Raw genomic sequence first — 26,047 nt, forward strand, 5'->3', positions numbered from 1 at the left:
TAAGAAGTTTGAGCAAATCATTTTTGTGATTAAATTCGCATTTAACTCACAACTGATTTCATATTGATAACAGTCAGTATTTACTGGGAGAAGGCAAATAAGCTAGTAAATTTTTGTATTTATCTTCCTGAATCTTAACTGTGTAATTATACCTTGTACACCTAACAGCACACAACTTAGTGTTCTATCATTTGCTTTCTGACAGGAAACAAGCATATTGTTACAGAAAGATTATTTGCAATTCAAATACAAGAGAGTTACGTCAGCTTACTGAATATATTAGGAAGACTTGGGTTTTTCTTCAAATCTTATAATTAGCATAATTTAGTTGTTAATAAACATTACATTCGTACCAAACTCAATCATTGTCTGATGATAACTGACAACCCTTTCATCTACTTTGCTCTGTCTAGGTCCAGCTTCCACAACAGCCAAAGTGCACAATATTATTGACAAGCAATAATAGATAAATAGTCTACATTCTTAACAAACATATTGTTATATTGCTACTTCGCTTGTATTATGAGTGTTCATTTGCTTCGAAAGAATTAAGGAAGCAGTAAGCTACTACTTTGAAATTATTAATTCTTTCGATTAACTACAAGTGTTTGAATTGACTACAAAAACTTTATTATAACATTAAACACATCATTAACACAAAGTTACTATAAAAGTACAATGAGTGTCAAAAAATAGAGCATAAAAGCAAAAAATGAAACAAAGACATTGTACATGCTGCGAAAAAGACAGTAGCAGACTCAAATGTGTTACAGAAAGGTCAGTGTCGAAGGTTTCGGTAATTGATTGTTTCGTGCCATAAGTCTAGGACTCTATGGAACATAAGATAATCATCTTCAATAAGAGTATGCACTGTGGATTACGTAATTGAACACTGGGACAGATATGAAGTTCCAATTAAAGGTGAATATGAACATGGCATGCTATCACTCAAGATGACTATAGGCAGTACATTTCCAGTTTTGAACCAGGTAATGCAACTTATGGAGGAGACATTGAAATAAATGCTGCAGCATTTGCGTATGAAATTAATATTGCAGTTCATCTTGACAGTTTGAGTAAACCATTACAGACTGTTGGTAATTCTTCTCCAACTATACATCTTTTGTATCATGCAATCCGTGTTGAAGGAGAAATTAATAGTGGTCACTATGGCTTTCTGCAAAAAAAGAGCAAAATTTGTCAGAGGCATGAAATGTTAACAGTTGTGGTTCAGAGCAAAGAGAAAAATTATCTATGATGCAAAAATCAACATTGTGCAAGTTATAGGGTAACATAGAATCACAAAGACGCGATTGCAAAGAGAGAAAAAGAGAGAACAAGAAAAGAGAAAAGAGTTTTGGCAAAGTGAAAGGCAAAGATATTTAACAGCAAAGCAAAATAAAAGAGCTGATCCGGAATACTGAGAAACTGAAAGACAAAGATATGTCAATGCTAAGAAAACTCTGAGAACTAATCAACTGTACAGGCAAACTGGAAGAGAAAGAGATGTCAATGCTAAGAAAATTATGAGAACTGATCAACTCTACAGGCAAAGTGAAAGAGAAAGAGATGTCAATGCTAAGAAAAATGTGAGGACTGATAAACTCTACAGGCAAACTGAAAGAGAAAGAAATAGCAATGCCAAGAAAATCAAGCGAAGTGATAATGTATACAGACAAACTGAAAGACCAAAATATTTAAATGCTAAGAAAACAACGAGAAGTGATGCTGAATATAAACAAACTGAAAACAAGGGAAACAGGGTATCAGTGAAATTGACACTGTGTGATGATGAGTACAGACAAAGTGAAAGGGTAAACGATGTCAATGCTAAGAAAATTGAAAGATCTGATGAACTATTTAGACAAACTGAAACAAAGAGAAACAGGGCATCAATGAAAGTAATAGTAGCTATGTTGTTAATCTGATTACTTGATTTTTTAAAAATAAAAATTGTTTTCTAAAGGAATGTGTATATGGTGTTAAATTACTTTATGGTGATGTCCGTTTGGCCTATACAGCGTGAACTACTGTACCAGTCAATTGCACTTACTATATAAATGTGGATACAATGACAACAGTCAGAGAAATTTAGCATTTCCCCCACCTTATTTATATTTGTATATATTAAGACCTTTGTAATTGGTCTGTGGTGAATATGTCCATGATGTTGATCATAACAGCTTCAAAAACTTGAAAACTATTGGCAAAGGTTTAAATTTACAGACAACTGCAATATATGTGAAAACACGTGAGCATTTTCAGTTCACATCTGTTTGAAATACTGCGACGGTTATAACTATTCTGCATGACTACACCTTGAGTAAGCGACAGAAGATTATCAACTGAATGCTTCCCTAACAAATAACTGGACTAAACGACCGTAATACTACATGAGAATATTTTGAACGAAATTGCCATCAATGATATCGCCTGGAAAGTTAATGTACTTCCGGTTTTCAGGTGTCTGCATGTAAAACACTATCTAACTGTCAAATGACCTCCTTCAGAAGCGATATTCATAAAATCTATTCCTTGACATAAATTTGTACGAAAATTACTAAAATTGTTGAAGATAATTCCGTGAGACGGAAATGCTAGCTTTATGAAGCAGGTCATACTGCCAACAACATTCTCCCGATAACGCAGTAAACTGTCATTAGCATTGTCAATTTACTGTAGTCAAATTTCAATTATGTAAGGGAGAAATATTGCATTAACGGTAACTTTTGATTAGAAACCATTATTCTTAAAATAACATTTCATAAAATATTCGATCTCAAACTTACTGGCTAAAATTGAACGAAAATTTGGAGAGCTCCACCTACCTGAACAATGGCCCAGTCAGTCTGATGTTGCTCTAGAGTGCACGCCAGGGGCCCTTGGCAACGATGGAATTTGGCATAAGCATGCTTAGCAACAACGCAAAAATCGCAGATCTGCGTCCGCACGTTTACAGAGGGGGCATAATAGTTGGACAGGAGGTATCTGTTCTCATGGCGACACTTTGAGATGAGCTGCTTGTTTAGCAGGTTAGGCTTCTCAGCATAGATAATGAACAGTCCTGAGATGGCGTTCTTTCGATGATGAGCCCCTTAGGTTTAAATACTGCTGTAAACTTTTGTTTTAGCTTCAGATCCGAATAGTTGAGAAGCTCTTTCGGTGGCCATGTTCAATAAAGATATGTTTGAGGTCACAATGGGGAGTTATGATATAGCGGAAATATGTGAACTGGTGGGTCTCTACATCCTAAACATCCTTGCATAAAAATACAATAAAAACCCGAACGGTCTATACAGAGATGACAGCCTCGCTGTCTTCAAAAATATCTCAGATAACAAGGCAGAGAGAATAAAGAAAGACATTACATTACTTTTCTGCTATACAGGACTGAAAGTGAAAGTGACTATCGAGACCAATTTAAATATAGTTAACAACTTGGATCTAATATTGAACCTCTTAGATGGAAATGACTCTCCGTATGGTATAGAAAGCCGAACAACCTACTAGTATATATTCACAAACAGTCCAACCATCCCCCTGTGATCACCAAAAACCTACCGTCCACGATCAGCAATTTTCAATCTTGACGATGGTTTGGTAGCCGATGTTAGGCCGTTAAGGTTCTGCTGCCGATGAAGGAGACAAATTTTAGTGCGCATGCGTCATATTTACATAAAAATTTGCATATTACTATCAATGACTGACTAAGCTGCCGGCTATGTTGACTGCTAACAACGTTGACGCGATGGACATGATGTAATGCTACGTTAGCTTCCAGAAAATGAAACTGAGCTGATCGCCGCGCTGTGGCTTCTCCTTGATTCCTGTGTTCATACTTATGTATTTGGCATGTCTAAAATTGTAGAATATGCAGGGATACTATAAAATATGAATCCATAGCCGGCCATATCTTGCTAATGACCGGCCACTGGACCCTTGACCGTGAATCGCCGGAGGAGGTGCAACAGTCACTTGCCCAAAAGGGAACAACACAATCACTTGCCTGTAAGAGGTACAGACTGCCATGTAGTGACGCAGTTGCCCATAGGAGGTACAGTCTGCCTGTAGAGATGCATTCAAAATCACAAATTGATACTCAACGAGCATTGATAACAGCATTACTGATGAGAAGTTTGAGCAAATCACTTTTGTGGTTAATTCGCATTTAACTCACAACTGATTTCATATTGATAACAGTCAGTATTAACTTGGAGAACACAAACAAGGTAGTAAATTTTTGTATTTATCTTCCTGAATCTTAACTGTGTAATTATACCTTGTACACCTAACAGCACAAACTTAGTGTTCTATCATTTGCTTTCTGACAGGAAACAAGCATATTGTTACAGAAAGATTATTTGCAATTCAAATACAAAAGAGTTACGTCAGCTTACTGAATATATATTAGGAAGACTTAGGTTTTTCTATAAATCTTATAATTGACATAATTTAGTTGTTAATAAACATTACATTCGTACCAAACTCAATCATTGTCTGATGATAACTGACAACCCTTTCATCTACTTTGCTCTGTCTAGGTCCAGCTTCCACAACAGCTAAAGTGCACAATATTATTGGCAAGCAATAATAGATAAAAAGTCTACATTCTTAACAAAAATTGAGCATAAAAGCAAAAAATGAAACAAAGAAATTGTACATGCTGCGAAAAAGACAGTTGCAGACTCCTCAAATGTGTTACAGAAAGGTCAGTGTCGAAGGTGGCGGTAATTTATTGTTTCGTGCGATAAGTCTAGGACTCTATGGAACATAAGATAATCATCTACAATAAGATTATGCACTGTGGGTTATGTAATTGAACACTGGGACAGATATGAAGTTCCAATTAAAGGTGAATATGAAAGTGGCATATTATCACTCAAGATGACTATAGGCAGTATATGTCCAGATCTGAACCAGGTAATGCAACTTATGGAGGAGACATTGAAATAATGCTGCAGCATTTGCGTATGAAATTAATATTGCAGTTCATCTTGACAGTTTGAGTAAACCATTACAGACTGTTGGTAATTCTTCTTTAACTATACATCTTTTGAATCATGCAATCCGTGTTGAAGGAGAAATTGATAGTGGTCACTGTGACTTTCTGCAAAAAAGGGCAAAATTTGTCAGAGGGATGAAATGTTAACAGTTGTTGGTCAGAACAAGGAGAGGAATTGTCTATGATGCAAAAATCAACATTGTGCAAGTTATAGGGCATTATAGAAACACAAAGACGTGATTGCAAAGAGAGAAAAGATAGAACAAATAGATTTTTGGCAAAGTGAAAAGCAAAGAGATTTAACAGCAAAGCAAAATGAAAGAGCTGATCCGGAATACTGAGAAACTGAAAGACAAAGATATGTTAGTGCTAAGAAGACTCTGAGAACTAATCAACTGTACAGGCAAACTGAAAGAGAAAGAGATGTCAATGCTAAGAAAATCAAGCAAAGTGATGATGTATATAGACAAACGGAAAGACAAAAAGACTTAAATGCTGAGAAAACAACGAGAAGTGATGATGTGTGTAAACAAACTGAAAACAAGAGAAACAGGGTATAAGTGAAATTGACACTGTGTGATGATGAGTACAGACAAAGTGAAAGGGTAAAGGAATTCAATGCTAAGAAAACCGAAAGATCTGATGAACTATTTAGAAAAACTGAAAAGAAGAGAAACAGGGTATCAATGAAATTAAATGATCTGATGATGAGTACAGACAAAGTGAAAGGATAAGGGATGTCAATGCTAGGAAAACCAAAAGATCTGATGAACTATATAGACAAAGTGAAAAAAGAGAAACAGGGCATCAATGAAAGTAATAGTAGCGACTTGAGTTCTTAAAAATAAAAATTGTGTTATAAAGGAATGTCCGTTTGGCCTAATAGCGTGAACTACTGTGCAGACTGATTACGATTACTACTGCATAGAGTTTATCTCTTTCCGTATGACTACAATGAGAATGGCTTGTGCAAATCTCTCCAGCATGCTGTTAGAATTTTTGATTGAATCATTGAGTGTCATTTTGGGCATTTTACTAAAATTCATTATCCTCATTTGCATATTGAACAATGCAATGTGCACTGTTAACTTGACAATATGAAGAAATTCTTGATCGTAGGCAAGCAGTTGTAGTCAGTGTGACCTGCTCCATACAGTTGCAGGTTTTCATACTAGTGTTGGACACTCGCAGAGTTAGAATTAATCTAATATTCTTAGGCGTTTATGATAAAATGACCAGTATGTCCGCCTTATATTTTGACAGTAATTATTCTTTGATTTTTGAAAAGTCTAAACTGTTTTTCTCCAACTCCCTTCTCTGAGAACCAGATTTTTTCCACCTCCAACCACGGCAGTGAATACACCGGAACACCCCAGTATGTACATAAGTCTCGATTTGATATCTACTTTCGGGGGAAGTGGTCTATGAGTCAGGTAGACGTATAGTACATTACGTGTATTCACGTACCAGTTTATAAATAAAATGTGAGCACATTGCTATGTTTTCTATTGCAGGGTTCGTGAATTGTGTAAAACAGGTAATGATCTGTGGCAAAACTACCTCTGTAACAAGTAACATCAATGTATATGCATATATGAAAGGACTTCTCCATTTAATGACATCGACCGAGGAAAGTTACACAACCTTTTTGGTGAGGTGAAAGGGCGTGTATCAAACCACATGTATCAATAGATTTATTTCATACGAGGACAGTCCTTAACAATGTAGTTGTTGTAAAATTGTTAATATTTGAAAATCACAGCAGTATTATAAGACAGTGTTAACAAAAACCCTGTGGAGTCGGCATTTTTCTCAATGCTTTTTGTATGGAAGAAATCATTCATTGGCATTTTATCTTATAGGGAAACAAAATTCCAGGAATTTTCACGATTTACCCCTTCTAAAATAACCCATGAATAAAATGCAGTTCGAATTTTGCACTTTTTTGCACGCGCTGGCGACTACGGCGCGACGAAAAGAGAAGTTGAAGCAGACAAAATGCGCCCTGAATCCCATGGGCGCGAAAGGGCTCACGGGAGTATCGTGCGTGACGTCATCGGCGATACACAGGCGATAGTGTGTAGCCTGGTCAGTGGAGTTAGCCGTGTACTGTCAACCTGTGTGAACGGTTTAGAGTCTCCGTGCCAGTATTGACGAACTAATTTCTCTCATCTCGTTCTTTCTTTTGCGGACGGATCAACAATCCAATGCAAAGACTTACTAACTTTACAAGGGAAAATGTTACTACACGAGATATATTAGGATAACAGTGGAAAAGCGTGCGAACACAAAATACTAGTAGATTGTCAACTTATCAGTCAGTAATTCCGACAATAGAAAACTACCTGCACTCGAGATGATAGGGTATGCGTGACAAAGTTGTTTTAATCATATTCAATTCTTGCTATATGTTTGTGTTTGGAAATTTCCTCATTTGTCTATGTCACTGCAATGCTTGTTTAACTTGGTGGCAGTTTGGGACATACCATTATCATTTAGGTGTGGCAGCTTCATTAACAGTGGAAGGTGAGAAATGCCCGTTATTACCTTAGTCTTCGATTGTGCAACTATAGACCGTAGAGAGACTAAATATTGTCTACATATGATTAATTTTATGCATTACAATATTATAAGGGACACGTTTAGTTTGGTATGGCTGTTTTTATCACTAGTTATGATGTACTAGGTTGCATGGTGTTGTGTAAGTGTGTGTGATCGTGATCAACAGTTGCAAGTTGCCAACCATTTTATACTTCAATCGACGGTGTATCAAAATTTGTTCAAATGCGCTTGACTATAAATATCACAAGCTAAGGTAAATAGAAGCGTGTTGAATATCATGTATATACACTCATTCTGGCTTGCCACATGTAACCAAATGTGAGCAAAGTGTCATTGACGCTATTTTTAATTTAAGGAAAGTGCTGTATAATAAACTTGAAATGAGACAAATGAAAGACTAGTTTCAATACTGTTCTGAATTATGAGAAATGACCATAAGTCATACCTACCCAATCAAACTACCTAGTGTCATTAGAGACTATGTCATCTGCTATTTCAGTCCACAGGGGCTTGTCAAGGGCCAATGAACAGATAATTAAGAATATAAACCTATTTCGTTGTGTACCAGCCTTTCCCTTGTTCACTTCTCTCAGCCTGTTTCCTAGCTCTGTAAGTCAGGATTGACGGTAAAGTGTTAACTATGTATGCAGTATATACAGTGCACTCTCCCACGGTAAACTCTGGCATGCTACACGATGGCCTTATAAGACGTTTAGTATGCATCAGTGTGAAGGTCAAGGCAGAAATCTAACAAAGGTTCACAATAGAGGGCACACTGCATACTGCATACATTACAGTACCATGATCATGGCTTACAGAGCCAAGAAACATGGCGAAGGAAAGGGAAAAACAGAAATAGGTTTATTAGTATATTCTTTATTACCTTTTACTTGGCCCTCTTTGAGCCCCTATGGTCAGTCTCATTAACCCTTTGAGTGCTGTAATTTTTCCCACCAAAATTTTATTTCAACATTTTCCAAATTAATATGAACTTTTCTGCATTTTTTTATGATTTTCGACCAAATGGACGTCACTTTTCTTTGGCTACAGTTTTTTATCAAAATTTTTGCCTAAATCTTAAAAACACATTGACTAGGATATATTTTATAAAGGCCACATAAATTGACTTTGGTGCTCAGAGGGTTAAAGGGTAGCTGTTGACAATTCTATAATTCCAGACTTTCAGTTTGTCGCTTTCGCCTGAAAACATTATACTGAAGGCTACCAATCAACAGTGTTCAAATTGCTAGACTCTTGAGTCAGTTGCTTTCGCCTGAAAACATTTTACTAAAGGCTACCAGTCAGCAGTGTTCAAATTGCTGGACTCTTGAGTCAGTTGCTTTCGCCTGAAAACAGTTACTAAAGGCTACCTGTTGATGGTTTACATTTTATTTTGATTTTGAATGAAGTCAAAATACATTTATATGGAATATTTTTATGGAGTGTGCATCTTTTAAATAAAATCCTATGGCTAAATTTAAAAAATGATTGTTAATGTGCATTATTTCATTTTACTAGACATATTATCCAAAATGAGAAACATATTCATACATTTTATAAAATTAAAGAATGAACCACACTGGAATCATTTTTTTATAACCTCGTCATACTAGATACTGCTCAACGCAATAATTGAGCAATTTTTTTCTCAATTTGTAAATTTTTTTATTTAGGTTTTATAAATTCAATGATGAAAAATGTTCCATAGAGAAGATATATGCCTTCCAACCTTGATTTTAGGTTATAAAAAAGTCATGACGTAGACAGGTATTTCAAAAACAATAATTTTAATGTAAAATATTCTACTTATGGGAAAAACTTGAAATTGAAAAATTTACAGAATTGCCATCCTCAAAATGAAGTTTAATGCTATGTTTTCAGACATTTTAATTTTGCAGTTGAAAAAAGGAGACTATTCTCTTCCAAGGTAAGAAACACAAGTTTTCACATGTCCAAAGTTTTGTTTTTCCCTTCTAATTCGCTAAAAATTGATCTTGACATTGTTCATTTTTTAGATTTCTTAAAATGAGCAAAACCCAAAATAAATGAGCGGGTGTTCTAAGTACTTCACACTTTGTTCACATGTATCTTTATGCAAATAGTGACTCTCATGGGCCAATGGGGGCCCATGGAAGAAACCATACAAAACCAGAGCAACTTTCTCCACAGGCGGCCCAAAAATTATTACTGAGTTTTTCTCACAGTTTTCTCTATTATTTTCTCTCCTTTTCTTCATGCTCTGACTGATCGGAGTAAATAAAATAATTGGTTATATAACCTAACCTAGCCTCTGTCATGTGACTCTTTATTTATTTTACACCCCATTACAAGGACGTATATCTCTCATACACAAATGTTGTAATTAATTAGTCAACACAACTAGTTATGCTAATCCGTGGACTTATCAGGGATTTTACGGGTTGGTCAACATCGCGAAAGATAGGAAAGGTTACCGGCTGTGTGTTACCGGTGTTATACGGCCTCCCACGGGGCCGTATAACGTCGGTAACACACAGCCCTGCCATGCAGAGCAAGGGCGAGAGCACAGTTGCACCGGACGAGAGTGCGGCGCAAGTGTAAGTGATCCAATCGCTGTCAGCAGTGCAGGCCTACGGTCAAATTTGCGACGAGATGCATCTCGCTAAAAGGACATTCTTTTCACTCCAAGTTGTATTTCCGCAGTAAACAATGTCAGACGAGAGCGGACACGGCGGGAGAGACGTCAAACATAAAGTTTAATCGTGGATTGTAACATTCTGGTGTTTAGCTGATCGAAATACAGCTCTAGCTGATCGAAATACAGATGTATTTCGATCAGCTGAACACAAGAATATTGCATTCCACGATTTAGGTGTAGAAATGCAGCTATCTGTTGGCGGGGTAGACCAGCTTGCGTCGCTATGCGGGTCATCAAATGGTCTAGCTGTGGGACCGTAGCTGTGGTGTTTTCAGACGTGATTCCTGCCTTTAACGGGCTGGTTTTGACTTCTACGATTGGTGGCAGGGTTAAAATCGTGGAAGTCAAAACCAGCCCTTAAAAGGCAGGAATCCCGTCTGAAAACACCACAGCTATGGACCCACAGCAACAAACAGTCAACCCCGTGGTGGTGTTGACCTTTTGATGACCCGCATAGTGACGCACGCTACCACGCCAACAGATAGCTGCGTTTCCACAACTATGCACGATCGAACTTTATGTTTGACGTCTCTCTGAGTCCACCCTCGCCTGACACTGTTTACTGCGGAAATACAACATATCCACAAATACGATACATCTCGTCGCAAATTTGACTGTATAGACCTGCACTTCTAGCAGCGATGGGATCACTTACACTTGCGCTGCACTCTCGTCCGGTGCATCTGTGCTCTCGCACTTACTCAGGAGTATTGAACGATCACCAATCGTACTCACGCAAAGACGCTCCAACTGTCCATCTGATAATGAGATCACTACTTTAGGATCGACTCATTTGTCTATGAATTTCTGCAGGGGATTTCCAAGTCCCAACTCCCGTAAAATCCGTTCCATCCAGTGAGCTTTGAGTGATGTACCCCTCAGGAACTCATGCGTCGGGCAAAGCGAATGAAAGTTTGCACGCTCAAAGAAAGTTTCCGAAGGCGTGCGCCCTCTATATAATCATGTAATGACTTTAAACATAATAATGAAGACGTTACACATACTAATAATGGCGTGCGCACATAATATATTGACATTACTAAATAATATATTTACATTACCTTATAATATAATGGCCTTTTCAATTCACATATTACTGTGATCTAACAATATGTAAGCACTACTTAATCATATACTGTTATTGACTCGAAATATAAAGGCATTGCCTATTCACAAATAGATGTCGCCTAATTATATATTTACGGAACCTTATGATATATTGACACAACCTCATAATATAAATGCCAAACTTAATCATGTATTGACACGACCTAATCATATATTGATGTCACCTAATTATATAATAACAGCACCTTATGATATATTGATACCACCTTATAATATAAAGGCGTCACCTAATAATATATTGACACGACCTAATCATATAAAGGCATTACTAATTCATATATTGATGTCACCTAATATATATAATAAGCGTACCTAATGATATATTGGTACCGCCTCATAATATAAAGGCGTCACCAAATCATATATTGACACTACCTAATCATATGAAGGCATTACTAAATCATAATGAAAATGAAAATGAAAATGTTAGCAATTACAGACCCATCTCAATTCTCCCAACTTTCAGCAAAATTATCGAGTCAATTGTGAACAAACAAATTATCCGCTATCTTGAAGAAAAACACATACTTATTGAGACACAGTTTGGGTTCCGCAAACGTTATAACACGAAATTGGCCCTCATAGACTTAGTCACTGATATTAGCAACTGTCTAGATAAAGGTTCTCTCACCTTTGGAATATTCATCGATTTTAAAAAAGCCTTCGACACCATCAATCATGATATCTTGATTCATAAACTGCGCCACTATGGCATCAGAGGTGTTCCATTACAGTGGTTTCAGAATTACTTGACATCCCGTCAGCAATTTGTCAACATCAACAATGTTACATCTCCTTACTCTCAGATCCAATGTGGCGTCCCACAGGGTTCAATACTCGGTCCAGTTTTATTTTTAATTTATATCAATGATATCGCTAATTCTACTAATAGGTTCCAGTTTCGTCTCTTTGCAGACGACACCAATTTGTTCAAGTTTATTGATAGCAACCAAATTGACTTTATGCACATAAATTCTGACTTCCATGAGGTTTGTAATTGGTGTCGGGCAAATAAACTTACAATTAATATTGATAAAACAAACTATATGATTATTAAAACATCAGGTAAACATGTTACTGCTAATGAGACCCTAGATATTGATGGCAATAAAATAGAAAGTGTTCCTTCTGCAACTTATCTGGGAGTCACCCTTGATGAAAATATTACGTGGAAGGCGCACATGCAGAAAGTTATCAAAAGTATTTCCCCGAAGGTTGGTATAATTTCACAACTTCGTCACTTTGTACCTAGAATGTCTTGCTTCTGTTGTACAACTCGCTTATTCTGCCACAAATCTCCTATTGTATTGAATCTGGGGCAATACTTTTACGACTTACCTTGAGCCATTGCATTTACTCCAAAAGAAAATTACTCGCCTGATCACCTTCTCTGATTACCGTGCCCACTCTGCCCCTTTATTCAAACAGCTTTGTATTTTAGACATTTTAAACTTTGTAAATTTCACACCTGCGTTTTTGTATTTGACTGTTACATGACAACTATGCCAAGACAAAGGTCGTTACGTCGACACAATTCCCCATGACTATCCTACCCGTTTTTCTACTCAAGACAACTTTTACCAACCACAGATCAACCTCTCACTAAGTAAACACCAAATAAGGTATGCAGCAACAAGTTTTTGGAATTCACTCCCCACTCATATTAACGTATAAATTGTAGACATACATTTAAACAAACTTTGAAAGTCCATCTACTTCATCATTAGTGGATCATGCATGATCTTCCACTACATGTATTGACCATTAAACCTCCTGTTTCTGGTTTACCATTTTACTAATAAAATGTATTATTTTATATCAGCTAGTTTATTTGTACACGAATATTGTCCATTAACAGATTTTATGTATAATCAATTAATTTCTTTCTACCCAGATTTGTATTCTTTATAATATGTACACAGTCACGTCTTTGTATTAATTTAAACAGATAATTATAGCTACACTGGTCACGGTTGAGACTAGTTCTGATTGAACTATTTCCGTGACCCCATCAGATTGAAGTTTATGTAAACATTCCTCTTTTCTTGTTATGTATAGTATTTTCATCTGATGAAATAAACTCAACTCAACTCAACTCAATTGGAATATTGATGTCATCTAATATATTAATATTATATAGGGCTCAGCCCTTGGTGTCGCGCCAGGCGTTGAGATTAAAAATGTTATTTGTATCGATTCATGATTAGTAATCATAAAGAATAAAATAGAATTAATTGTTACTTTCTATATACGTTTGTACAAGTATGACCGGTTTACCCCTGATGACAGTTCACGTACACGATGTCAGACCCTGTAGGTATAGATTTTCTGTTATGTGTAAAAAGTTTGACATAAATTTGCAATTTTTACCATGATTACTATCTATTGTGTTTAACAAGGGACGTATTGTGCCATCATTAACTTTGCAATAGTAACTGTACCGCCAAACTTCCGATATTGTAAGCTGAAAACCAGCGTTACTTCTAAAAACGGGTAAATTTTGCACATAGTTATTGACACAGAGGGCGCCGTTCTAAGATTCAATCCCAGCATTCTTTGCGAATGTTCTCGTTCATATGCACGACAGTTTTCTCTCTTCTGTTAATTTTTAGGCGTGATAAGAAATTTTGTATCAGCGACAGGGTGGATAATAATAATTACTCGCTAATAAAAAGATATATTTTATTAATGGCATGTTATAAAATAATAGAGAGCACGTTTTGGATTTGTTTATTTACGAGCACTCAAAAAAACATGGCGGCGCCCACGAAAGAAGGGTACACTTCCGGTTACTCGCATAGTATATTATGAATACGCGCATGCGTAGTCAGTAAGCCGCTGGCGCGACTATTAACAGCACCTTATGATATATTGATACCACCATATAATATAAAGACGTCACCTAATCATATATTGACACTACCTAATCATATAAAGGCATTACTAAATCATATATTGATGTCATCTAATTATATAATAACAGCACCTTATGATATATTGATACCACCATATAATATATGGCGTCACTAATCATATATTGACACGACCTAAGCATATACAGGCATTCCTAAATCATATATTGATGTCATCTAATTATATAATAACAGCACCTTATGATATATTGATACCACCATATAATATAAAGGCGTCACCTAATCATATATTGCCACTACCTAATCATATAAAGGCATTACTAAATCATATATTGATGTCATCTAATTATATAATAACAGCACCTCATGATATATTGATACTACCATATAATATAAAGGCGTCACCTAATCATATATTGACACTACCTAATCATATAAAGGCATTACTAAATCATATATTGATGTCATCTAATTATATAATAACAGCACCTTATGATATATTGACACAACCTCATAATATAAAGGCGACACCTAATCATGTATTGACACGACATAATCATATATTGATGTCACCTTATTATATAATAGCAGCACCTTATCATATATTGACACGACCTAATCATATAAAGGCATTACTAAATCATATATGGATGTCACCTAATTATATATTTATGGAACCTTCTGATATATTAACACAACCACATAATATAAAGGCGACACCTAATCATATATTGACACGACCTAATCATATAAAGGCATTACTAAATCATATATGGATGTCACCTAATTATATATTTATGGAACCTTCTGATATATTAACACAACCACATAATATAAAGGCGACACCTATTCGTGTATTGACACGACCTAATCATATATTGATGTCACCTAATCATATATTAAGGGCACCTTATGATATATTGACACCACCACATAATATAAAGGCGACACCTATTCGTGTATTGACACGACCTAATCATATATTGATGTCACCTAATCATATATTAAGGGCACCTTATGATATATTGATACCACCATATAATATAAAGGCGTCACCTAATCATATATTGACACAACCTAATCATATAAAGGCATTACTAAATCATATATTGATGTCACCTAATTATATAATAACAGCACCTTATGATATATTGATACCACCATATAATATAAAGGCGTCACCAAATCATATATTGACACTACCTGATCATATAAAGGCATTACTAAATCATTTATTGTTGTCACCTTATTATATAATAACAGCGCCTTATGATATACCGGTATTGATACCACCTTTATGATACCCGGCTCAAAATGAACCAACGATTTTAATGAGCACGCTATACGACCAGTCGTACGACTGTTTACAGTCGCGAATTACTGCAAAATGAAAAAATGCGCTGTGTTAAAAATGTGTCTAAACAATACCCGGATGTTGCATTGAGTTCGAGGGAAAATAAAATGTATTTAAATTTGCTCAGTTTTATTATGAGACACCAAGTCGTACGTGATACGGAGGATTTTTCGATCACGGCCGGTCTGATAGCGGGGTCCTGGCGATGCACACGGAGAGAACAAAAAGTATTCTTTTAACGTTTTTTCTTCACGACCGGTCGTGGGAATAAACATCGAGAGAAAATAAAGTATTTTTCGAAGTTTTTGCTTCAGGACCGGTCGTGGGGTCGTGGCGATGCATGTTGGGATAAAATAAAGTATTTTTCAAAGTTTTCCCTTCAGAACGGTCGTGGGGTCGTGACGATGCACATGGAGAGAAAATAAAGTATTTTTCGAAGTTCTTCCTTCATGGCCAGTCGTGGGGTCGTGACCATATACATGGAGAGAAAATAAAGTAGTTTTTCAAAGTTTTTACCTCACGACCGGTCGTGGGGTCGCGACCATGCACATGGAGGTAAAGTGAAGTATATTTTCGCAGTTTTTCCTTCAGGACGGTCGTGGGGTTGTGGCCATGGACACTGAGAGAAAATAAAGTATTTTTTCAATGTTTTTTCCTTCACGGCCGGTCGTGGGGGCGTGACCATGCACATGGAGAGAAAATAAAGTATATTTTCAATGTTTTTCCCCCGTGAGCGGTCGTAGGGTTGTAGGGTTGCCGGGAGAAAAAATAACGTATTTTTCGAAGTTTTTCCTTCAGAACCAGTCGTGGGGTCGTGGCCATGGTCACTGAGAGAAAATAAAGTATTTTTTTTAAAGTCTTTCCTTGGAAACCGGTCGTGGGGTCGTGACGATGCACATGGAGAGACAATAAAGTATTTTTTGAAATTCTTCCTTCACGGCCGGTCGTGGGGTCGTGATCATATACATGGAGGGAAATAAAGTATATTTTCAAAGTTTTTCCCTCACGACCGGTCGTGGAGTCGTACCGATGCATGTCGGGAGAAAATAAAGTATATTTTCAAAGTTTTTCCTTCACGACCAGTCGTGGGGTCGTGGCCATGGACTTTGGGAGAAAATGAAATATATTTTTGAGATATCAAATTTAGCAAATAAACCTCAGAAGGCAGCAACGGCGTTCCATACGTACTACCCCTATCAGAAACAGAAAAGTAGCACAGCGCAGTCGTCTTGACCTCGTTCTGTTTTCGGTGATGACGTCACTGTGGTGGGAGAAGGTATTTTCATCCATGACTCACGACGTACTGATACACCATGGCAAGGCTCGAGTCCACATGCTCCGAATCGAGCTGGTCCGAGGTCTCAGATTCCAGCATGGCCGAGTCTCCATCCACATCCGAAGTACTTGATCCTGTATATTTCCCAGGATTCAGAGAGAGCGATCGCAATCTGCAAACTTTTTAAACGACGAACCCGCCGACGACGAAATGTATCTGGCGGCAGTGTTTCTTCGTTACCATCCACATCCCAAGTACTTGATCCTGTATATTTCCCAGGATTCAGAGAGAGCGATCGCAATCTGCCAAGTTTTAAACGACGAACCCGCCGACGACGAAATGTATCTGGCGACAGTGTTTCTTCGACATATAGCACCCGATCCAAATCCCCGAGGTATACGTTCAGTAGCAGTGAGTGTACTGGAATGTGTGGAGAGTGCCCAGCTCGTGGAAGGCTTCCAGCGTCAATGTGGACGTTAGAACAACCGAGAAAACTAAATTGGGTCCCATCAGCTTTTCCTCCCTTTTGGCTTGATTTTTCACCGTATCGTGGCTTAGTATCAACTGATGATACTGACTCAAGGTTGGCCTACTTTGAGTTAAGATCCATAGAGAGTAGAATTATGCCAGTGATACAGTGGCTGTTCGAGCCCGGGAAAGGAGACGTAAAAAGTATATCTGTCGATGACGATTTCAAACGGAGTGTATTTAACAAACTGCAAGGTAGGTGGCGGGCTTCATATTCGACAGCTATTATTGCTTTTGACCTTTAGTTTCTTGAGTAAAGCGAATCTCACGGGTCCTACTAAGGGATGGACCATTAGATCTTGGGAGGGGGTGGTCACAATGAAATTGTGAAATTTTTTTTTTAACTATTGTAAATTTCTAAAATTTTTTTTTCCAATTGAGATTAGCTGTGCAAATTTTTTCAGAGAAAATTCTCAGATTTATAATTTTTTTTTAGTTTGTTGCTTTTTGAGGATAAAGAGGGCAAGCGGTCACGGGGGGGGGGGGGAGGTCAGGAGGGGGATATCCCCCTCCTGCCGTTGGAGCTTTTGAAAAATAGAGATTAAAATGGTGTTATTTGGTGGCACTTGGGGAGCATTTTTTTTCAGATTACACATCTTCCGGTCGATCCTTTGAAACATGGTCTTCTTGCTCCTCAGTAGCTTCCTATAGTTTTGAAAATTGACTATTTTGGTTTCCTGGCTTCCCTTTCTTCTGCGTGGTGAAATGCCTACATTCATCCCACCAAACATGCATATCTCATGATTTAAAATTGATTTTGACAAGCTGAGAAGCTGTTTGCAAAATATAGTGAAATTTGCATATTTGTGTTTTAGAGTAATTGTTGCCCTTTTTTGATCAAAACATCTATTTCTCTGTAGCAGCATGTCCAAATTGATTGGATGTGTATAGATGTGAAATGTCAATATTTGTCTTTTTAGGGCAACTTATGCCATTCATGGTCAAAAAAGCTGTATTCTCTGAAAGGGCTTGTCCAATTTCTGGTGGAAAAATTCTTCAGATAATTGTCATTCAGCATTTGCTACACACAAACGATTATTCATGCAGATTTATTCAGTATTTGCTATCGAGAAACTTTCAAAGTTCAACTCTTTTGTGTGTTTTTGTGTTGGGATTTGTTGGATAGATGGCATTCTACGCAGTGTATTGTTGAATGTTAAGAAATGTGTTGATGTTGTATTTTGAGGCTGTTTTTTGAGAAAAAAGAATTGAAAATGCCTTTTTAAAAGCAAAATAATACATAATGACTTGATATGTTGTTTTATCATTATTGAGGTGTTTCTACTTGTTCACCCATTCTTCTATCTATCTATCTATCTAGAAAATTTGTATAGCGCCTAAAATCCAAAGTTAGACAATGCTCAATGGCGCTTAGAGTTACAATCAAAATGCTCTCTGGAAGATGTAAGTCTTTAAGCGTCTTTTGAAAATGTTGACATTGGGAGAGGTTTTTAGGTCCAGGGGCAAAGAGTTCCAAAGGACAGGAGCTGCTACAGAGAAGGAGCGGCGACCATAGGTTGTTAGATACCATCTAGGTGTGTGCAGAAGGCATTTATCAGATGAACGAAGAACACGTGATGAGGCACAAGGTGTCATTAAATTCTTGCATTCATCATTGCAATAAAATGCTGAGAAAAAAAATGAACCTGATGTGGCCTGCATCTGTTTACCTTGATCTTAAAAGGCAAATATAACTTTCTATCTTGACAACTATACCATAGTTTCAATGTTTTACCTAGTGTACCTGCTTGGTTTGTACGCAGGAAACAAGTAGAAAACAGGCTCTATAATTTTACAATTTTCAAGTGATCAGAATACAATAGTCCTGAAAAGATAAGATAATCACAACTTCCAGTATAAGGGATACAGTCACTCTAAATGTATAAATTAAAATTAAAAATGTGCCTGGAGGATGTACTAAAAATACAGAAAGTTGCTTCCTGTCAGTAAAATCTAAAAAAAAATTCAAGATTTTAAAGAATTTTGCAGATTTTTTTATGCACTTGTCTTCTTATTTATTTTTTTTTGCAAACTAGTTTGAAGATTATTTTTTTCCTAACTTTCTGCTCTGAAATTTTTTTTTTCTGTTTTTGACCACCTCCCTCCCAAGATCTAATTATCTGTCCCTAATTACTGCCCGTGACTGCCCGTAGCTGCCCGAGGACTGCATGAGAACTGCCCGAGGAGCAAGTAGGCCAAATTTCGCCAATTTTAACACTAAGCCAATAGCTTGAACTTATATTATGCCTGGCTAACCAAAAATATCATTGATTTGGTGTTTTTCTGTAGCGGTTTAGAACCCAAAAGACGCCGGGCTTTCTGGGGGCTTTCGACTAGAAAAACATCCACATCTTGATTGTGAGATCATACCATTCAGTGCAAGGGGTGGTAGGCTGTCAAGCTGTACGCACTCGGTGAGGTTATTGTAGCACCTCTCGGACTGAATGGTATGACCTCACTATCAAGCTGGCGACGTCCTTCAAGCCCAGTGTCTTCTAAGTTCCAAAACCGCTGGAGAAAACATCAGGTTAACGCCAAATCAATGATATTTTTGGTTGGCTGGGTATGATATAAACTGAACCTCTTGGCCTAGTGTTAAAATGGGCGAAATTCGGCCCACTTTTTCCTCGGGCAGTGCTCAGGCAGCTACAGGCAGTCACGGGCAGTTATTAGTAGGACCGTATCTTCACATTTTGCTTGATAGTTTTAGATTTACATACTTTACGCTTTGTCAATTTATTGTGACTTGTCTCGAAAATCTATTTCTGTGCACCCGGGATATATAAGTTGAGTTCTCATTGCGGGTAATCTTTCGTACACAATTTAACAAAATATTTGGCTTCTGTGCTGTGCCGTACAACAGTGAAAAATGCCCTGCACTATGTTTAATGCGGGTTTTAAAAAGAGCTGTGACGTCACGCATATTATAACAAAAATGGCGGCACGAAAAAGGGTGTATGTTTATAAGTCAATCGTTCATTTTCTTCGATAAACAACACAAGTTTGTAGATGGTTTACCCCTTCTACAATTTGATATATGGTGGAAAATAGAACGTTAGTTTTTTGTTGTCGAGGACATTCTTGGGCACGAACAGCTTGTTAGTAGGTTCAGGGATCACTTTGGGGGGCGATAACGCGATATTTACGCTCAAAAATCAGAAAAATCGCAATCAGAAAATCAATTGGGCAAAAAAGTCGCGCCGATAATTCAAATGGCGCGTACGTGATACCTTTACGCGATCTAAATTCATCGGTAACATTTGGCCGGTTTTCAGTACAGAACCACTCATTGTGTCGCCGTAGAGAGCGCTATAATTACGCTAGAAAAAAGCTGTTGCAGAGTTACCCGTTTCAACAGCGTTTGTGATTGGTTGCCAACAGGAAGTTTTGCGTTCATTGACAAATCATTGGAGTCGATACAGCAAGTGTTCATTGCTGATGTACAGTGTGTTGTCGTAGCTCAAAATGGCACTTTCGAAGGAATATTTGTGTCCAGTACGAGTGGTAGTGCGAAGAAAAAACGAAAATGCACTATTCTGGACTACTGTACTTCCGTTACTCCCGCACTGGAACGTATGGATTCGACCGCCTCCGATTACAACTACACTCAAAATGACAGTTTTCGGACAGGGTAGTGAATTTCGCCAAAAGCCGTTTCATAAATGACGAGCACAACGAAATCTTATCCATACCCTTTGAAACTTTGTGTTTATCCTCAAACTGTTAACACCGAGAGAAGTGGCATTTAGGGGGGTCAAAGTTGCCAATTTTTGCCCAATGTTGAGCGCGTGTATCGGACTACTATCGCAGTAATCGGACGTCGTATTTTGAATGTGATAAGGGGCTAAATATTGATATTTTGAAACTTCGAACCCCGATTTTCAATTTCGATGTGTTTAGAAAACTATGTGGAAATATTTCGTGATAATTAGTTACGTTTAATCCATGGACGACGCAACTATATTTCAACGTGTATAGCGCTTCTAGATATCGGACACGGGCTGTCCCTGTGTGTTGCGTTCTACACCTCGTATTGTACGGTGTGGCTAACTTCACCAAGTTTGTAGCGCCTGAAATAGCTTTTACCCCCAAAAAAATCCAAAACGGGATGGTAGCGTCACCTGACTTAATATGCTGTAGCATGACTTGTAAAACGCTATCAAAACGGAGCGAAGGGCGTATAACGAACAGCATGTCATCAAATGTCTGAAAACTGAGGTCGTCCGAAAACTGTCTCACTGAGTGTATTGTTATGCAAATTAACCAATATGCAGAAAATCAGGGAAAGTTAGGTCCGGTTCCCACAGACTTTGAAATTCTCCCACTGTTTTTTTTCATGTGCGATTTTATCTCATGCCGTTCTTGAGCCAGGGTAATCCCTGAGGTTATGTGTTAACAAAAAGCACAAAGGTTATCATCTTTCAACATGGCATGGCGCTAAATGACCCGTGAACGGATATCGGGTGTGACATCTTGAGCACAGGGGGCGCGATCTCCAATGATGATGAATTATGTTTAAAAATGAAGAAAAATACAAATATTTTTGGACTCAGTAAATTTGTTGTTGTTGTTGTTGTTGAATGAGGCCGTGCCAACTAGTTCAGTACAGGCTCTGCTATTGGGTCAATTTGAAATTCGCCCACGAGGACTTATCTAACGCGGGTTCTTTTAAATCTTGAATGTAAGAGACCACACGATGGGCTGTAAAACCTGCTGATTTGTTGACTTTTCATTGGTAAGAGGTAAAAAATGTTTGAGTATGATTGAGAAGGACTAACGTGCTTTGACCGTACGTTGATAATAACAACAACAACAACAACAAATTTACTGAGTCCAAAAATATTTTTATTTTTCTTCATTTTTAAACATAATTCATCATCATTGGAGATCGCGCCCCCTGTGTCTCGAGCTTGCTCCCATGTTTTTACTTGTGAGACTGGTATTTGATATCCTTGACACTGTTCATAAAACATTTGCTTGACATTGTTACTAATTTTGCAGCAGTGTAGAGTTTCAAATGCACCATATATTGTTCTGTTTGTCATCATCCAACATGTTTGATCATTTTCAGTGCATTTTTCCCAAACTGAAGTGAACGCGCACAATCGGATCGACCCGGGTGTCGTTTTGGAACACTATCTGGAACACCTATTCCAGGCGACATAGTGCGTATAAAATTGGCGTGACATAATTCCGATAAATTTCGTCTATTTCTGTCATTGTCGTGAAACATGTGTAATAAAAACATTCAAAATTATTATGCTTAGTGGGGGTAAATAGCTTATTAATGGCAAAATTGTGTGATCCTATGACAGCTACAAGTAAAGCAGCAAGTCCTGTGATAGTTGTTTGATTCTACAGGGTATCATTTTACAGTTTGACTTTCAGTACAGCAAAAGCAGTGTTATTTTAAATTTTTTAATATTGATTGACCTGTCATCATTTGATTAGCAGAAAATTGATAATTTTACCAATACTTCATGCTCTTAAAAAGCAGCAAACTTTAAATGGTAAATATCAATTCCAAAATTCTACTATCTAGGTGATATTTGTGTATATCATATTTTTAATGTAATATTTGGCACATCTTACACTTAGGGAACAAGAAGTACAATTTTAGTTCTCGTTTATTTGTACTAGCTTGTGAAGACATTGGACAAGGAGAGCAAAGGACTTTTTAGCTCACGTGTGTAAACACGTTGGCTAATGTCATAGCGATGTCTGTCTGTCTGTCCGTGTGTGTGTGTGTGTGTGTGTTAGTGTGTGTGTGTGTGTGTGTGTGTGTCTGTCTGTCTGTTTACACGATAACTCAAAAACGCCTGAACGGATTCAAGTCAGATTTGGTATACAGGTACCATATGCTACTTGCAAGAACTGATTAGATTTTGGTTAGTGTGGCTTGCATATTAATGAAGTTATGCAATATCATTTTTTCCATACAATGGTTTCCCTATGGAGACGGTAATGACAGTGTAGACATATATCAAGAAATACTGCACAAAATTTCATGAAACTTTTCACAGATGACAATCTAAGAACATTATGATGATACTGTGAGTGTCATGTCAATTATCTTCTCATTTGCATATTTAATGAACTTTTGTTATTAGTGAGATAACTCTGAAATTCCTGCACCAAACTTGATTATACTTGCAACAAATATTGATCTGATACATATCTAATTACACTTAGAAGCATTAGGCAGTGTCAAGTTAATAAATAGCTCATTTGCATATTTTATGAAGGTTTGTAATTAGTCATATAACTCCGATATAACTTCACCAAATGTGATGATATCTGCTGCAGATACTGATCCGACTGATATCTAACTGTAGTGTAAAGCATTTAGTAGTGTGAAATTAATTAAGGGTTCATTTGCATATTTAATGAACTTTGTAATTAGGTATATAACTCTCAAATTACGGCAATCAAGTCAGTGAAATCTTGTACAGATATTGATCTGATAAATATCTAATTGTACTGACAAGCGTTTGGCCGTGTCACGTTAGCAAATAGCTCATTTGCATATTTTATGAAGTTTTGTAATTAGTCATATAACTCCGAAATAACTGGACCAAATGTGATGAAATCTGCTGCAGATACTGATCCGATTGATATCTAACTGTAGTGTAAAGCATTTAGTAGTGTGAAATTAATTAAGGGTTCGTAATTAGGTATATAACTCTCAAATTACGGCAATCAAGTCAGTGAAATCTTGTACAGATATTGATCTGATAAATATCTAATTGTACTGACAAGCGTTTGGCCGTGTCACGTTAGCAAATAGCTCATTTGCATATTTTATGAAGTTTTGTAATTAGTCATATAACTCCGAAATAACTGGACCAAATGTGATGAAATCTGCTGCAGATACTGATCCGACAGATAGCTATTTGTGGTGTAAAGCATTTAGCTGTGTGGAGTTAAGTAAGGGTTCATTTGCATATTTAATGAACTTTGTAATTAGTGATATTACTCCAAAATTACAGCATTATATTTGATGAAACTTACTACAGATATTGTTCTGATAAATATTTAATTGTACTGAGAAGCATTTGGCGTGTCAAGTTAATAATTAGCTCATTTACATATTAAATAAAGTTTTGTAATTAGTGATTTAACTCTGAAAGTACTGTGCGAAAGTTGCTGAAACCTGCTCCATATAATGATATAACAGATAACTGATTGTTCTTATTACACGCCTCACACGGGTGTCGATTATATTGGTATGAATTGGGTTTATTGAGAGGAATATTGAAAAACATAATACAATAAATCCTCGTCAGAGATAGCTACTCTGGCAGTAGACCGTATACACATCTAGTCTTATCAGAAGTCTGTCTTCCGGGTCGTTTGCTCAATTGAACTGCTCTGAGAATATACAATGTCTGTCTTTGTACTTGTGTTTTGGTTAGTGATTATCCTGAGGTCTGCAAATGTTGCATAACATCTCCTTGCTCGTTGAGACAGGTCAAAGGTGTCTGATAAATGTCAATACATGTCGAGTCACCAGCAGTCAATTTCAATGCTTGATAAATAAGTTTGTAATTTTGTCAAACTCAAAGTCATTCCTTCCATTCAAGGGTCACATTAGTATGTCAAGTTGTTCTGTAAGTATGCTAAAATTTTCTAGTCTGTTTACTGACTATTAATGAACCTGTTGTGAAACACGTGAGCATATTCAGTTCATATCTGGTTTATGAAAAAAATAGTTTTCTGTACAAATCAGATCTGTCCTTTAGCAACGCTGGATGAATCCTGATGGAGGTGTCTAAGAGTTATGTGAAAATGTTACTGTTAAGTTGGCTGTGGTAAAATCTTGATTCAAAACAAAAAAGTTTATTCAGAGTACAAGGGAAAAGATTTCTCTATCATAGGATTTTTAGCTCCCATAGCCATATGTATATATGGCAATGGAAGCTATTCTTATAGGCTAGGGAAATGTCTGTATGTCTGTATGTCTGTGTGTCTGTATGTCTGTATGTCTGTATGTCTGTCCGTCAACATCAAAAACTCCAAAACCGCTGCACATTTCATCTTGATATTTGGTGTGTAGATTGATGACGGGCTGTAGATGAGATTTTGTTCAAATGAAGTTGTCATTGCCAAAAATATGCAAATTAAGTGAAAAAATGTAAAAACAGTCAAAATTTAAAAAACTCAATAACCACTGAGCAGATTACATGAAAAATTAGCATGTAAGTACTTTTGGCTGACATGAAATGATTGTGCACATCTTGGGTTAGTATCTTGGACTTGCTTTTTTCATGAGTTTTTTGGTAATTTTCTCCCATTTTTGTCAAAAAATCTTCTTCTCTGAAACCACAAGTCCGATTGATTTGAAACTTGGTATGGAAGTGCATAGGAGTGACCTTTCCAAATTTGGGCAAATCGTGGTGAAATTTGCATATTTTTAGTTTACACATCCATAGACTCCCATCTATAAGGCAGATCTCCATAGACGCCCATGTATAAGGCCACGAAAAATAAAAATTAGTTTCTCATCGTATTCATATTGCAAAAAGGATGCAGTGACACAATTTTTAGTCCCCACGGATGAAGTCCAGTGAGCTTATAGATTGGGTCATGTCCGTCTGTTCGTCCATCCGTGAGTCCATCCGTTCATGCAGATATCTCGGATATTTTG

The 26,047-nt window shown here is 37.0% G+C and overlaps 1 protein-coding gene across 1 annotated transcript in view; it reads left to right on the forward strand.

Annotated features, from left to right (window-relative positions):
- The first annotated feature begins 17,160 nt into the window (after positions 1 to 17,160).
- LOC139138809 (uncharacterized) overlaps positions 17,161 to 26,047 on the forward strand; it is a 42,897-nt gene continuing 34,010 nt past the window's right edge. The window contains exon 1 of the mRNA XM_070707348.1: positions 17,161 to 17,595. Within this exon, the coding sequence (XP_070563449.1) occupies positions 17,298 to 17,595 (298 nt within the window). The 5' untranslated portion in view covers positions 17,161 to 17,297. The remainder of the gene's footprint in view (positions 17,596 to 26,047) is intronic.

The sequence above is a fragment of the Ptychodera flava genome, chromosome 1 (assembly GCF_041260155.1).
Source record: "Ptychodera flava strain L36383 chromosome 1, AS_Pfla_20210202, whole genome shotgun sequence".
NCBI lineage: Eukaryota > Metazoa > Hemichordata > Enteropneusta > Ptychoderidae > Ptychodera > Ptychodera flava.